Below are 13,849 nucleotides of genomic sequence, written 5' to 3'. Positions count from 1 at the left end.
AGTGAGCCTTATAGTCCGGTGCGCCTTATCTGATGGACAAAGTTCAAAAAATTTGCCTACCCAGAAGTGAGAGCTGCGAGCCATGGGGGGAGTCGGCAGGGCCATGGCTGCCAGGTGGAGGCGGGGCAGAGCAGCGGCGGGCACGCCCCAGCCCCGTGGAGGCGGAGCCGCCCCTCCAGAGGCATGCCCTGGACCCATGGAGGCGGAGCCGCCCCTCCAGAGGCACGCCCTGGCCCTGTGGAGGCGGAGCTGCCCCTCCAGAGGCACGCCCTGGCCCCGTGCAGGCAGAGCTGCCCCTACACAGGCACCCCCCGGCCCCGTGGAGGCGGCACGGACAGGCGGCGGGCATGCCCCAGCCCCGCCGGATACAGGCGGGCCTGGGGGCCCGCGGCATCGCTCCTACTGGGTGGAGACGGACCCGGGGGCCAATGGCTGCCGGGTTGAAGCAGGGCCTCATCCAGCAACCGTGCAGGGGGAGCTGGGGGCGGAGCCTCGCTGCAAAAAAAAAGTGTGCCCTATAGTCTGGTGCGCCTTATCTGATCTACAAAGTTGCGAATTTTGCCGACTCCCGGGGGGTGCGCCTTATAGTCTGGTGCGCCTTATGGTCGTGAAATTACTGTAATTTGCATAATTATTTTTATAATAAACTCCAAATTTCAGGTGACAGTGACCAAGTATGCCTGACTGTACTGAGAAGCTGAGTTTGGAAGCAAGCAGAAAGAAGAAGCAACACACATCCAACTCTCAAACAAATCTGAGGTTCTAAAGCACTGTTCATCTTTCCTCAAGAAATAAAATGCAATAGTGGATCACATCCAACAGAATATATTTCATAAATTAGAAATACCTGGTTGATTTTACAGACTCACATACAAAAGCCTTGTTTTTTAAAAGTTGATTTAGATTTATGTCATGCACTAAGTAGAAGAGATCCACTCTCCAAACCAGGAGACGTGAAAGTTGAGAATTTTCAAAGTAATACAATGAATGTGAGACTGTCTAAGAACTTTAGAAGAGAGTCAAAAAAAAAACCAAAACCCAGAGCTTGAACAAAAACTGCTTCACTGGATGTCAGCCTCTTAAAGCATAAAACATGGCTCACAGTCAAGAGAAGAGTGAAAAAAGGAGAAACACTAAACAGAACCACTTAATCAACAGCTACAAATCCTCAGGTGAATGAATTATGGACAAAAAAGAAATAGAGATTTCTACGTAAGTTTTAGCTGTCAAAAAAGAGGTAAGATGAAATAACCTGTCTTGTAAGAATCAGATCATTTGTTGTCTAGGAGACCATAGTAACGGACTGATAGATAACATTTGGGCAGAAGCCAATCGCAAGTACACCTACATGGATTATTTAAAATAATTAAAAACTGAAAAAGAACAAGGAAATATAAAATCAATTAAATCCACCAATGGCAGTTTATGTAATGCTGGTGAAGTGTTGAAGACAGAAGGCTTCATTAAATATAAAAATTACACTTATGAAATTCAGATTTTTTTCATCCTTCTGGCAAGAAGGATATCAGCATCTTCAAAATAACATGATTCAGTACTTAAATTTCAAGAAATCACACTTAGATCCTCTTTTCCCAATAACAGTGAAAAATAGTACTGGAAGTGTGTGGATTTTTTTGCCTTCTGGATTTGGATTTGTATTATCTCATATTACTGCTCCTGTCCTGAAAACTTCAATAATCTGGAGACATTAACAACAAACATGATGAAACTTATGCTTAAACTATTAAATATTTCACACAACTTTCCCCTGTAAAATCTCAAATTGTCTTGTTTTTTATTTATTGCATTAGGGAATATGCTTCTTTCTTTATGAACATCTCTTAGGGAAGCAAAGAGAGAACTACCAGATGGAAGTTTCCATGAAATAGTAAAATAATTATTTTTTTCCCAAATCAGAATTTTCCACACAGTATGCATCTTTGGCAAATTTGTACTGGAACCTTGCCCCATTTCTTGCCTCTTTACCCAGAAACTGAAGCCAGCTGGCTACAGAGTCTAGCAGCCTGGAAAAAAGCTGGCTAGGACCTGCAGAGGCTTGGCTTCTAAACTCCTACTTCCTAAGCAAGTAAAATCCTATTTCTTTATTATCAAGACTAAATTCTGTCTTTAAAAAACAAAAAAAAATCAATTTTAGGACGTTTCTAAAATATGTGTTCCAAATGCATATGAAAAAAAGATTTTCACATTTTGCAACTGAGTCATTTTCTAACTGAATAGCTAAAGATCTGTCCTTGTCTGCCCTGTGCCAGTAGGGTGAGACAAACAAAAAGGAAGTCTTTATCAACACGAAAGGGACTAATAACAAAAATGTCTGGAAGTACAATAAACAATGCCAGAGTGGAGAGCATAGAAAGATAATAGAAGTTGCAAATATACTGCTTTTTGCTATGTGTTGTTCTGAGTCTGGAGCTATGTATCATACATGCACATGCAGCAAAAAGCACTTGATGCCTCTGCTATCCAAAAAGCACACAAGTCTAGCTATACAGATATTGACTTTATATTTTCCAATTACATAGGAAGGAAACCTACATCGGAAACCTGCACAGGACATTTTATGCTTTAAACATTTCTGCATTAATTCACAATGTCACATAGAGATTTTTTTTTGGCTTGCTACAAAAGGCTTTTGCTATTGGCCTATTTTAAGGCACTGGTCAAATAGGAACCCCAGGTTTGTTGCAGAGGGATAGACACAAGCTCTGCCAGTTGGAGAATCAGCAGAAGCCAAAACTGCAGAGTAACATTTTTTCCAAAAAATCTGATTTATTTGTCAATTTTATGCTTAAATAACTGTTTTTCAGAACACCATGAAATTCACAACAGCCAAGGAAACAGCAGCATAACAAGACATTGCTGTTCCAAATAGAGTCATAGGAATGATTCTGACAACGCCATCCTTTCCATGTCAGGCATACGGATGTACACAGGAACAGTCTACAGAAGACATGCACACTTCCAAGTCTTGCCAGGGCTCAAGTTTTCAACTAAGAGCACCAGACTCAAGTATGCTGTTATCCCACAGTCAAAAACAATGCAGCAATTTTTGCATCATAACATACACTAGGATTCCCTAACAAAAGAATCTTCAACATCTCGGCACAGGGCTTAAAGCCAAAAAGGTTCACTGTGCCAAGCCTCAAAGGACACTTCTGCCAGAGGTCTTACAAAATTTCCAGTGCCCGTACTATTCTATGCAGTGGGTGAAATACATTATTATTCTTTGATTAAAACTAAGAAATGTGTCAGGACATAAGCACTGAACAAGGTTCTCTCAGGTCCAAGACGGCACACCCCTCTGTATTAAAAGGCTTTACCAATTTATCTTCAGGTTGTACAAAACATTAAAACACCTATATAATGCACCACTTTCTCAGGAAGAATTGTTACTTTGTGAACATCCATTACAAAAGACATACCCCAGACCAAAACTGAGGACTGACTAGCAGTGCTCATGTCACATACTCTTCCTAGGAATCCTCACAAAAGAAGGAAGAGCTGTACACAGCTCAGCTGTACACATCTCTGACAGCACAAGTGTAACAAGACCCAGAGCAGGATTGCTTTCTGGAACATCATGAGATAGGTGGCATCTCCAAGTTCATTTGCAACAGAAGCTCATTCTAAGTAACCTGTACCAATTGTCTACTATTTTCAGATCACAGGTGCATATAAATAACTCCTCCAGAAATCTTGCTCTCTGCTGCAAAGGACCAACCCACCACAGGAATATGAAGCTTAGATTTTAATGGAAGTTGTGTTTTCATTTCCACTGGAAGAAAGTTCTAGAGTTTCAGTTTTCTAATAACTTCTGATCCATTGGCATCCATTTGTTTTTATATTATCATTGTCTATTAGCAGAACTATCTTGTCGCCTTTTTTTTCTAAATCTAAAATAACAAGTGTAACAAAATAAAGACTGGGAGAAGTTACAAAACAAAATACTTCTCATTTTCTCTAGCAGGAAATTATTTTCACTTCTTTTTTCAATCTAATAATCCTTTTCTGTACTCATTCTAATTTCTGGAGCCTTAATCCCAAAATATGTGCTCTGGGAGGTAAGCTGCCTGTGCCACAAAGCTTAACTCTGAAATGGCACAGCCATGTATTTTTGGCTCAGACTTGTGAGAATTTTTTTTTCAGTTGTAAGAAAGCTGTGACAAAGTACCATGAGCCATTTGAGATAAGAATAGGGGAAAAAAAGAAGCTATGATGGCTGAGATACAGGCAGTAAGTAGCCTGAAAATTCAACAGGAAAAACATTGACCTGAAAAGATACAGAACTGTGAGAAAGGAAATCAGGAAGTCAGCAGACAGAAATTCAGCAAGACCGATGATCAGCCAATTCCAAGGAGAAATGAAGGCCAATGCTTCCTCTCTGAATCCTTTTATCAAGAGTACTGAGCGTTCTGGTGCTCAGCCTCGTATCTTGCATGTCCCAACTAGGACCAACAAACAGCTTCCCTCCCCTTTTCAGTTGTTTGTGCTCTTCTTGCAGACACTCTCTGAGCACTGCAAAGGACACCTGAACAAAATGACTGGGGGAAGGAGACTTAACAGCTGGACACAATTCCTGTGCTCTCAAAACACATTTAACCAATATTGCATTCAAGGTCTTGACAGGGTCTTAAAATTTGTATTTCTAGAAAGTATACAAATATTAACTTCAACTACTAAACTGAACAAAGATTGTTTAGAAGTAACTGAAGTAGTTTAGAGGTTTAGTTTAGAAGTAAATAAGGTCCAGTTAGAACAGAAATTAGAAAAAACAATTTAAAACTCAAAATTAAGTAACAGCTGTATCAAAAGGTGTTCTGTAAAACATTAAACATCTGAACATTAACTCTAGTTAATAAATGCATGTCTTGTTTCCTATTGCGCAAATGGTCAAAAATGTAATAGCTTTTTGGATTTAATATAAAGACAATCAAAGACAAAAAGGATTTAATTAAAACCTTTTGCATAGATGTCTAAATAGAAATATTACAGAGTCAGTCACGTACACATCACAACTTCTTGAGTAAGGTAGGCATTACAAAAGCTAGTACTTTTAAAAACAATCTGAAAAGCTTTTGAATTTTTTAAATTGATATATCAATCATCCTTGATAAAAATACTATAATCTTCTGAAAGTTTAAAAAAAAAGAACCTATACCACAGAATTTCTAGGAATGAAGACAACTGAAAGCATTCATCAAAGTCCTTGCTTTTCTGAGGTCTAAATCAATTCAAGGCAATAAAAAGCATATTATTTGGACCTGAGTTGAAGCACTTAGTACTCTATTTCAGGAAAATCTTCAATTTTAACTCTGTACTAATCATTAGTTATGTTAATTGGTCCCTGTACATTTTAGGAAATTTATGAAAAGCAATGCCGTTGTATGTATTTTTTTCTACAGCCTTATCAGGACATTTAATTTTTAATTCTCTTTTTTGTATTGCTCTTGTTCTAAGCCTGACAGTGCTAGGAGGAGAAAGGCAGAGCAGAGAGTGGACCTGATTGGGCACCCTGACTATACACAGCATATTTATCTCAAGAGTGAGAAAGACTGTGCATTAATTTAAAGCCACCCCACAGACACAGCAAATACACAGGAGGAGTTGAGCTGGCAGCTTGTCATAAAGGTTAGCAGTAGTCCAAGAATATGATGACAATAAGGGAAGCTTCTGTGGGGAATGTGATGGAAATGGAAGGTGGTTCGGTTACAGAGGAAAGACAAGGTTAGTACCAAGCGTAAGTAAATAGGAGATATGGAGAGAGAGATGAAATACAAGACTCAAGTGGATGAGACTTTATAGTAGGAAATTTCAAGTCTTTGGCTAGATGAGCAGGATTTTCAGAAGATAAGTTGATAACATAACACCCAACATTACATTTCTTGCTTCTTCACTAGTGCAGTGCAGGAGCTACCCCTCCCTCCCAATAACTTCTTTTTATTTCTTCCCCCATGTAATTCCTACATACTTTGACTTGTGGTAGTTGTCAGAATTTTAATTCTTCTTTCCTGATTTCCTCCCTTAAGTGACGGTGCAAAATTTTAAACAGGAAGCTAGCTTCTTTCTGGATTAGAAATGGCTTGGACCCTGCAGAGTCAGAATAGTCTGTGAAGATGATGCTCCATTCAGCTTAAATATAACTGTGGGCCAGCCAGTACATTTTATTTCTCTTGAAGACATTCAGATCAAATGTAGTTTTCATTACGAGATACATGTCTGCAATAACCTGGATAAAACTCAGGTTCCTCTGGGTGTGGTTGGGTGGCATGGAACCCATCCACACTGACCAAGCTTTATGCTCTACTAATGATAGCTTGCCTGCATATGTGTTGGCCTTGCTCAAGAGATCTGTGCATGCATGCATGTCAGCAAAAGCACGAATCCCCAGGCAGTTGACAGGATGAAGCTGGGATTCCAAAAATTCACAGCAAGTCCTCTTCACATCCTGCAGTTGCAAGAGACCAGCTGCTGGAAGCAGTACCTGAAAGGAGAAGCAACAGCTGGTTAATGTCCCAATTCAATTCTGACGTTATACAAGAATGTTGTCAATGTTAAGAGAACAAAATAAACCATTAAAAAACAAAGAATGAAACAAAGAGGAAGATTTCAGTATTATGCAACTGAAGAAGTTAAAACCCAGCACGAGCATGATTTTATCTCCCTACAGATACCGATACATTTAGAATAACAAGCAACATCTCTACCATTGTGTTCACTGGGGAAGTCATTCCACAAACTGTAATTCATACTCCATTTAAACTCTTTCCAGTATTTATTCACAAGTTCCCTTCTTACATCTCCCAGCATTTCATAATTACATCTCATTTCCAACCCTTCACTACCGAAGTTTTCTAGATCGTGATAGAACATGTAAATCTTATTTGCACGCAAGCACTGGACACTGTACCATATTTTTTGTTAGCATCCAAAATAAGCATATTTATGCAAGAGATTCCAGTAAGGACAGAATTCAGTTACCCCAGAAGTCTGTGACCTTCTTGGAAAAATGATAATTCAAGACTGTCTGGCGATCAATATCAGCAGGAAAAATGAAGGATCATACATTTAACAAAACTTTGATTTGAATATCCACTGTTAATGAAAGAGAAATGAAGCAAATGTGATTGCACTAAGATACACAGACTATTGCTAAGCAAATACTTTAAATCTTAGATAATTCTTGAAAATATTTAGTAAGTCTAACAAAGTAAGTGGAAAAGATGTAATAAGCATAAAAGTGTCACAAAATTCAAAACAACTTTAGTAAGCTTAAAGGTTATTAATTACAAGGTTGAAGGAATACAGTGAAATTGTTTTACTTTAGCATATGTTTATGTAAGTGTTAAGATAACATTACTAATACAATTTATATTACCAGAACACAGTATGATTAGTTATAACAGTGAGTAGATAAATTCATTTGATAGTTAATTCTATAATAAGATATAATCATTAATTTACATAGCAAAAATCAATATTAGAAATCTACTACAAGTATTTATTTACACAACTTGTACCAATGAAGCAAACATTTCACACCTGTTTACAAACTTAATAACTAATTCAGGGACAGTCCTAGATAATTTTAGGCATATTATCAGTATAGTTGAGCAAATAATTCTGAGTACAAACCTTGACTGCATAAATGGATTCAGTAGAAAAATATGTAAAATCATCATCAAATCAGAATACCAAATGGAAAGGTGAAATTTGAGAATGGCATGGAGAAAATAATTTAATATTTGTATTCACAGTTACCCTGGCAAACTAATATGAACAGTAAAGGAATGTTACGAGAACCAGATCACTCTTTATTATGGGAAATTTACATCAGTTCTGAGATCACTGTAACTGAGCTTGCAAAGTTAAAGATTTCAATACATTTTAGTAATTAGAAAACAAAACATTCAAGTCTAAACATATTTTATATTCTGCTGCTAAAAAGGAAAAGAGAGGTAAAGTGCATCAAATTTATCTTACCGAGTTACACATTGGGCTTTGGTTACTAGGCAACAAGAGCTGTGATAACATCTAGTTATTTTCATTTGTACCTATAGAACTGTTGGTCTGAAAGCCATAACAACCTGCATTCAAAAATACAATTCCATCACAGTCAGATTTACTCTGCTGAATCCAGGGACAGAACTAAAGGGGAAAAAATACCAAAACAACCCACACTCCTCTCAAATGCACAAGAAAAGAAAAGAAAAAAAGAAACTACATTAAAACTGAGGTACAGATTAACTGCTGCTGACTCTAAATTGGTCAGTTATAGCTCAGATTTATTTCCAAAAACAGCCAGTAGAGGGTATCATGACTTTCCTTTAAAGATCAAAAATACTATAATGCGCATACTGCTTTGTACTGCAAGAAATGCAGAGGTGAAAAAACCCCTCATATTTCTTGTTCTGTGAAAATACATTCTCATCATGGGTATTTTTTTTAAAAACAAAGAAAACGGAACAAATTATTATTACAGATGGCCAATAAGAAATTATGTATTTTCTTTCTTTGTGTCAAAAATGTGATAGATCTCGAATGACTGCTAGATCTCCTAGAGCAAAAGATTTAACCCTTACGAGCCTATGAAGACTCTTCCCTGGTTATTTCCTTTTGGTTCTCCTTCCCAGTGACATGCCTATTCACAAAGCTCTGTGCACCCATCATGCCAAATACATCTTTCCAACCCCACTGAGACAAAAAGGACAGTGATCAGGTGCAAGAATTTGTTTTAAAATCCACCTGCAATGTCAGGAGGAATCCACTTAAGGTCTGGAACTTGGGTCCATGTCTTCACTGGAGTAGGTTCAAGCCCTTCACAACAGCTCAACTAGATCATCAACCTGTAAATGAGGCTGCTGCCCTCTCTTGGGGCCCTTCAGGTAGCTGCCTGGAGTATGTCAGGGGCTGAGGGTACTAACGATGCAGGCAGCTTTTCTCCCTCATTTTTTTCCTGACAGCATTATGACTGTACATCTTTGTGCAGTTGGACACATCACCTCACGTGACTGAAACCTGTTGAGCTTGGATGTGAGGAGCAGCACGTACAGCTAGGCAACTCTCCAGGTTCTCACAAGCCCACCAGCTCACCAGGAACACATTTACAGCAGTCCCAAAGAGATACAGCCTCCCTGACTGATGAACAGCCTGACTGATGAACAAACCTTTACAAGGAAAGAAGACTTGAGAGATGGTCAAGGATGATGAACTCGGGGAAGAAATACAAGAATGAGTATCTAGTGGCATAAAGAAAGTCCATATAAGGGTGACTTTTCCATTACATATATGGCTGAACCAGTAAGTCATCAGGTTATGCAAACAGCCTTTTCTAAAATTATTACTAGCATACAAGGTATCCCCCACCTAACCAGGCCAGCAGGGGGACAAGTACATATGTGTAAGGGTTCAGTCCCACAAAATGTGTGAAATCAAAAAACCAACAGAAAGAGCTCTCAAGAGAGCAGTAGGCTTGAGAGGGCTTTAGCCCACATATTCTTTCCTTGTGAACTGGAGATGCCCACCATCCTGACAGTGGGCATATATAGACCAGTAATGAGAATCACTTTTACATATTGACCTAAATGTATATTTCAGCTGCTATATCATGCTTGAGTTGTGATTTCAGCATATTGCAGTATGTCTCTACTAAATCAGAACATAACACTATCTAGTACAAGTATCTTCACAACAGTAAAATTCATGGCAAATTTTAAACTCCCCTCATTGGCTAGCTAGAAGAAGTTGGTCAGAGCAGCTGCCTTGGAGTGCCTCCATACTAGGCGAGAGTGTTCATCCTGCCTGAGGGCTGCTAGATGACCTGACAGGCACAGCCCTTTCATTGGTACCACTTCTTGGTCACAAGGTTTTAGTTACTGCCCTGCTAGTGGAGAATGGGGGAACAAGTCCAGTGGAGGGAGCCACTAGGATGATCAGAGGGTTGCAGCATGTGATACTGCAAGGAAAAGCTAAGAAAACTGAGTTTGTTCAGCCATAAAAGTAAAAAAGGGAGACCTTACTACAGTCCACAGCTACCTAATGTGAGGGCAGAAGAGTGAGCCAGACCATTCTTTAAGATGCATAGCCAGCCATAGGACAAGGAGAAGTAGGAACATAGGAAAATCTAACCAGAAAAAAAGAAGTTAGGTTGCTTTCTCTGTTTTGTGTTGTGGTTTTATGGGTAAAGTAATTTCACAAATACAAGCTGCACTGAGTATAAGTCACATCTCTGGGTGTTGGCAAACATTTCGTTCTTTGTCCATAAATAAGCCGCACCTGAGTATAAGCCGCTCTGTCGTTCGCAGGGAGGACCTGCGTGCAACAAAGTTGCCAAATAGTAACAGAGTCGTGGCAGGGCGGGGTTTACTGTCTCGGCTCGGTCCTGTGGGCTTGGGGCTGCCAACAGGGCTGGGTGGCCCAGCTCGGACCTGCCGCTCGGTGGCAGGGGGAGCACAGAGCCTGCCGGCACCCGTAGCGGCGGTGGGAGGCGGGGATGGAGCCACCCCACTCCTGCAGCAGTGGCACGCGGGGACGGGAGCCCCCCGAGCCGCGGAGCCAGCAGCACGGAGCCCCCTGCCTCCCCCATGGGCCACGGGGCCAGCAGCACGGAGCCCCCTGCCTCCCCCGGGCCGCGGGGTCAGCAGGAGGGAGCTGCTCTGCCTTCCCCACCCCCTGTGCTGCCTGCACGCAGCGGCTCCACCCGCTGCGCAACAGAGTAACCAATTTGTAACAACCACATAAATGCCAGGTTTTACTGGCAGGTGCTCAACTTTGCAGTTTGCACTGACTCGGTTTGCACTCCCGGGGTTGAAAATGTCAGAAAATTATTCACATATTGGCCGCACCTGAATATTAGCCGCATTTCTGGTGTGGGAGTAAAATTTTGGTCAAAACAGTGCGGCTTGTATTCGTGAAATTACTGTATTTTTTAAATCATGAGGCTGGTTAAGCCCCAGAACAGGTTGCCCCAATCAGCTGCAGAATCTCCATTTCTGGGAGATATTAAAAATATCTCAGGCCTTGTGACATACTTTCAAAAAGCTCAATAAAAAGTAAAATTTAATTGATTAAAGCTTTCTGCCTGTTTGTTTAAATCAATTTGATCCAGTAATTTTATATCCATCCAAGCTGTCCTCTTTGCACTCCTTTCTGTATTGTGAGGCTCTCCCAGACAGACCATGTTGTGATACCTGACATATGAAGATGCTTAAGACAATATTTTCTTCTCTACTACTTTCAAATTTCTTGTAATAATCTTAAAATTTCTGCCAGGAATATTTGCTCAAATTCAAATTGATACTCACCTAAACCACATTAAGGATCACTAAAATGTCAATAGGAAAATAGTGAAATATATTTCAGGTTTTGAAAACAAGATCCCATCACATAAATAAACCCAACATTTCTCAGAACACTGAAGCACTTTTCAAGCAAATAAGTCAATAAAAATAAGAGCAGTGTATGCCAAGAGAATTGAATAATGAGCTGTCTAAAATAGAAAAATTCCATATTTTATTGTACGGAGAGGAAAGAAAACAGATCTGAAACATTAGGAGAGACACTAATCTAGGAAAGTAGATGCATGAGAATCCAAACACACTACAATACAACATAGAAGCACACAGAAGAGCAAGTTACATCCTTGCCAATCACAGATATCGCATATTTTCAGTTACAACATTAAAATGAAATCAATTTCAGAGAACAGCGGTTATGCTAATGACTGTAATAAAGAAATCTTGAGGAAACAGATTAAGGTTTAACATTAATTTCTAAGTTTTAAATAACAATTTCAGCAAACTTAGCCCCTTCATTTACTGTTTACATTATCATAGCATGGGGAAGAAGGAAATTAGCATAGTGGTTAAATATAATCCAAATTAAGTTACTTTTTTATTCTCATTTACATGCATCTGTGCCATAATTAAAACTGTGATTTGTAGCTGAAGCGTAGTCTAAATTCTAGCGAAATTATTCAGCATGGCACTGAAATTATGCTATCTGGGAGTATGCATACAAAAACACTAAAATAAGACACAAATATTTTAAGGCATCTGTGGGATAAAATGTGGAAGTTTCAATTTTGGAAAATTCAACCCTGCTTGAATTTCTGTACAAACAACATATGCATGTTAAGCAAGGTGTTCTATTGTTAAAATACAAAAATAAGAGGTTGCACTGGAATTAAAGACACGCATGAGCTGCAAGTTTAGAGCATGAAGTTGTGTAGCCTATGAAGTATACCTTCCAGATATCTTAACATCTTCAAGGATATTGCACAATGAAGACATGGATGTATTAATTTTTCCTTTAGCTTAATGAGTCCCTTGCAACCAAAAATTAGGTGCAGGTGGCAGTTTCATAGTATCACAGGAAGGAATCAGATCATGAAACAGTCCTATTCCTTGATGTCCTAGTTTGGAGGACAGGTGTCTGCTAAGAAAGGCAGGAGCCTCTCTTTGAAATGGAGAATGTAAACCACCTCCCTCCAAATTATTATAATCTTGAAATCAAACGGCTCTCAGGCAAAGATGTGGGAATTAGGAATAACAGTTCTTTACTAGGGAAATTAAAATAGAAATACAATACTACAAAGAAACAGACCCCAAGCCCTGACAAAGTCAGAGCACAACCTGACACCCTGTCAGGCAGGGTGTTGGCAACAGTTCAATTAAATGGTGGTTGTAGCCCTTTTGTAGTGACAGATGTGGTTAAGTTGAAGCAGCGGTCCTGTAGAAGGTGCAGTTTCCTACCGGAGGCCCAGTGGTGATGTGGAGAAAATTCAGCTTCTCTCTGGAGTCCAGTGGAGAAGGGGCGCTAGCTTGGTGTCCCCCATACCTCTGTTCTAATCTTGGTAAGAAATGTTGGGCCTTCCCCCCCCCCCCCCCGCTGGAGCAACTTCCAATGGGATGAAGTAATTTTATCAGTCACACAGTGGGACTCAATGGGCCATTAGCAGAGGATACCTCCCTGGAGGAAGGGTGAGTTGTGAAAAGATAAAGAACAATGCCCCGCCTGGCTTCAGTGGATGGCCCATCAGCAGAACATCTCCTGCGGAGATAAGGATCACTGCCCCCACCCTCAACAGATGGTGATAGGTCTTTTATCACACCCTGTATTGTAACCCAAGACACTTGACATTCCCCTTGTACTAGATACAAATTGGTAGAGCAGCACTATGATTGAATAATCATGAAAATGCAGTATTTTAAATGATTGACATGATGTACAAAATACTAATCAGCTCCCAGTCTGGAAACCAGTGTGACAAATTAAAATGGAAGAAAACGAAAAATAACTGTTTTTACATATATCAAAGATTACACAGCTGGATAAAAGCACTATCATATTTTCCTAGGTACAGCATAATTTAAAGGAGACTAACTCAAAGTCTGAACAAAGCTACTTCTGATATTCTAACATTCAGGAACTGGACAATTTGTTCTTTAATTATGGCACCAGAAGTGCTACCCAGTCAAATCGTATACAGTAATTTCACGACCATAAGGCGCACCGGACTATAAGGCGCACCCCCTGGGAGTCGGCAAAATTCACAACTTTGTAGATCATAAAAGGCGCACTGGACTATAGGGCGCACTTTTTTTTTGCAGCGAGGCTCCGCCCCCAGCTCCTCCAGCATGGTTGTTGGCCGAGGCCCCACCTCAACCCGGCAGCAATGGGCCCCTGGGACCGCCCAGACCCGACAGGGGCGGTGCCGCGGGCCCCTGGGCCCACCTCCACCCGGCTGCCACGGAACTGCCGGCTCCCATTTCCGTGTAGGTAAATGTCGCAACTTTGTACATCATATAAGGCGCATCGGACTATAAGGTGCACT

At 40.2% G+C, this 13,849-nt stretch overlaps 1 protein-coding gene across 4 annotated transcripts in view; it reads right to left on the bottom strand.

Annotated features, from left to right (window-relative positions):
• KLHL2 (kelch like family member 2) overlaps positions 1–13,849 on the bottom strand; it is a 59,490-nt gene that overhangs the window by 16,307 nt on the left and 29,334 nt on the right. For all 4 annotated transcript variants that reach the window (XR_006162990.1, XM_033061099.2, XM_033061100.1 and 1 more), the window contains one exon: positions 6,337–6,499. Coding sequence is in view for 3 of the 4 variants with exons in the window: in XM_033061099.2 (XP_032916990.1) it covers positions 6,337–6,499 (163 nt within the window). In the remaining variant the exon portion in view is untranslated. The remainder of the gene's footprint in view (positions 1–6,336; positions 6,500–13,849) is intronic.

This window comes from Catharus ustulatus, chromosome 5 (assembly GCF_009819885.2).
Source record: "Catharus ustulatus isolate bCatUst1 chromosome 5, bCatUst1.pri.v2, whole genome shotgun sequence".
Classification (NCBI taxonomy): Eukaryota; Metazoa; Chordata; class Aves; order Passeriformes; family Turdidae; genus Catharus; species Catharus ustulatus.
Note: the sequence above shows the minus strand (reverse complement) of the source record. Positions and strands in the feature narration are given on the sequence as shown.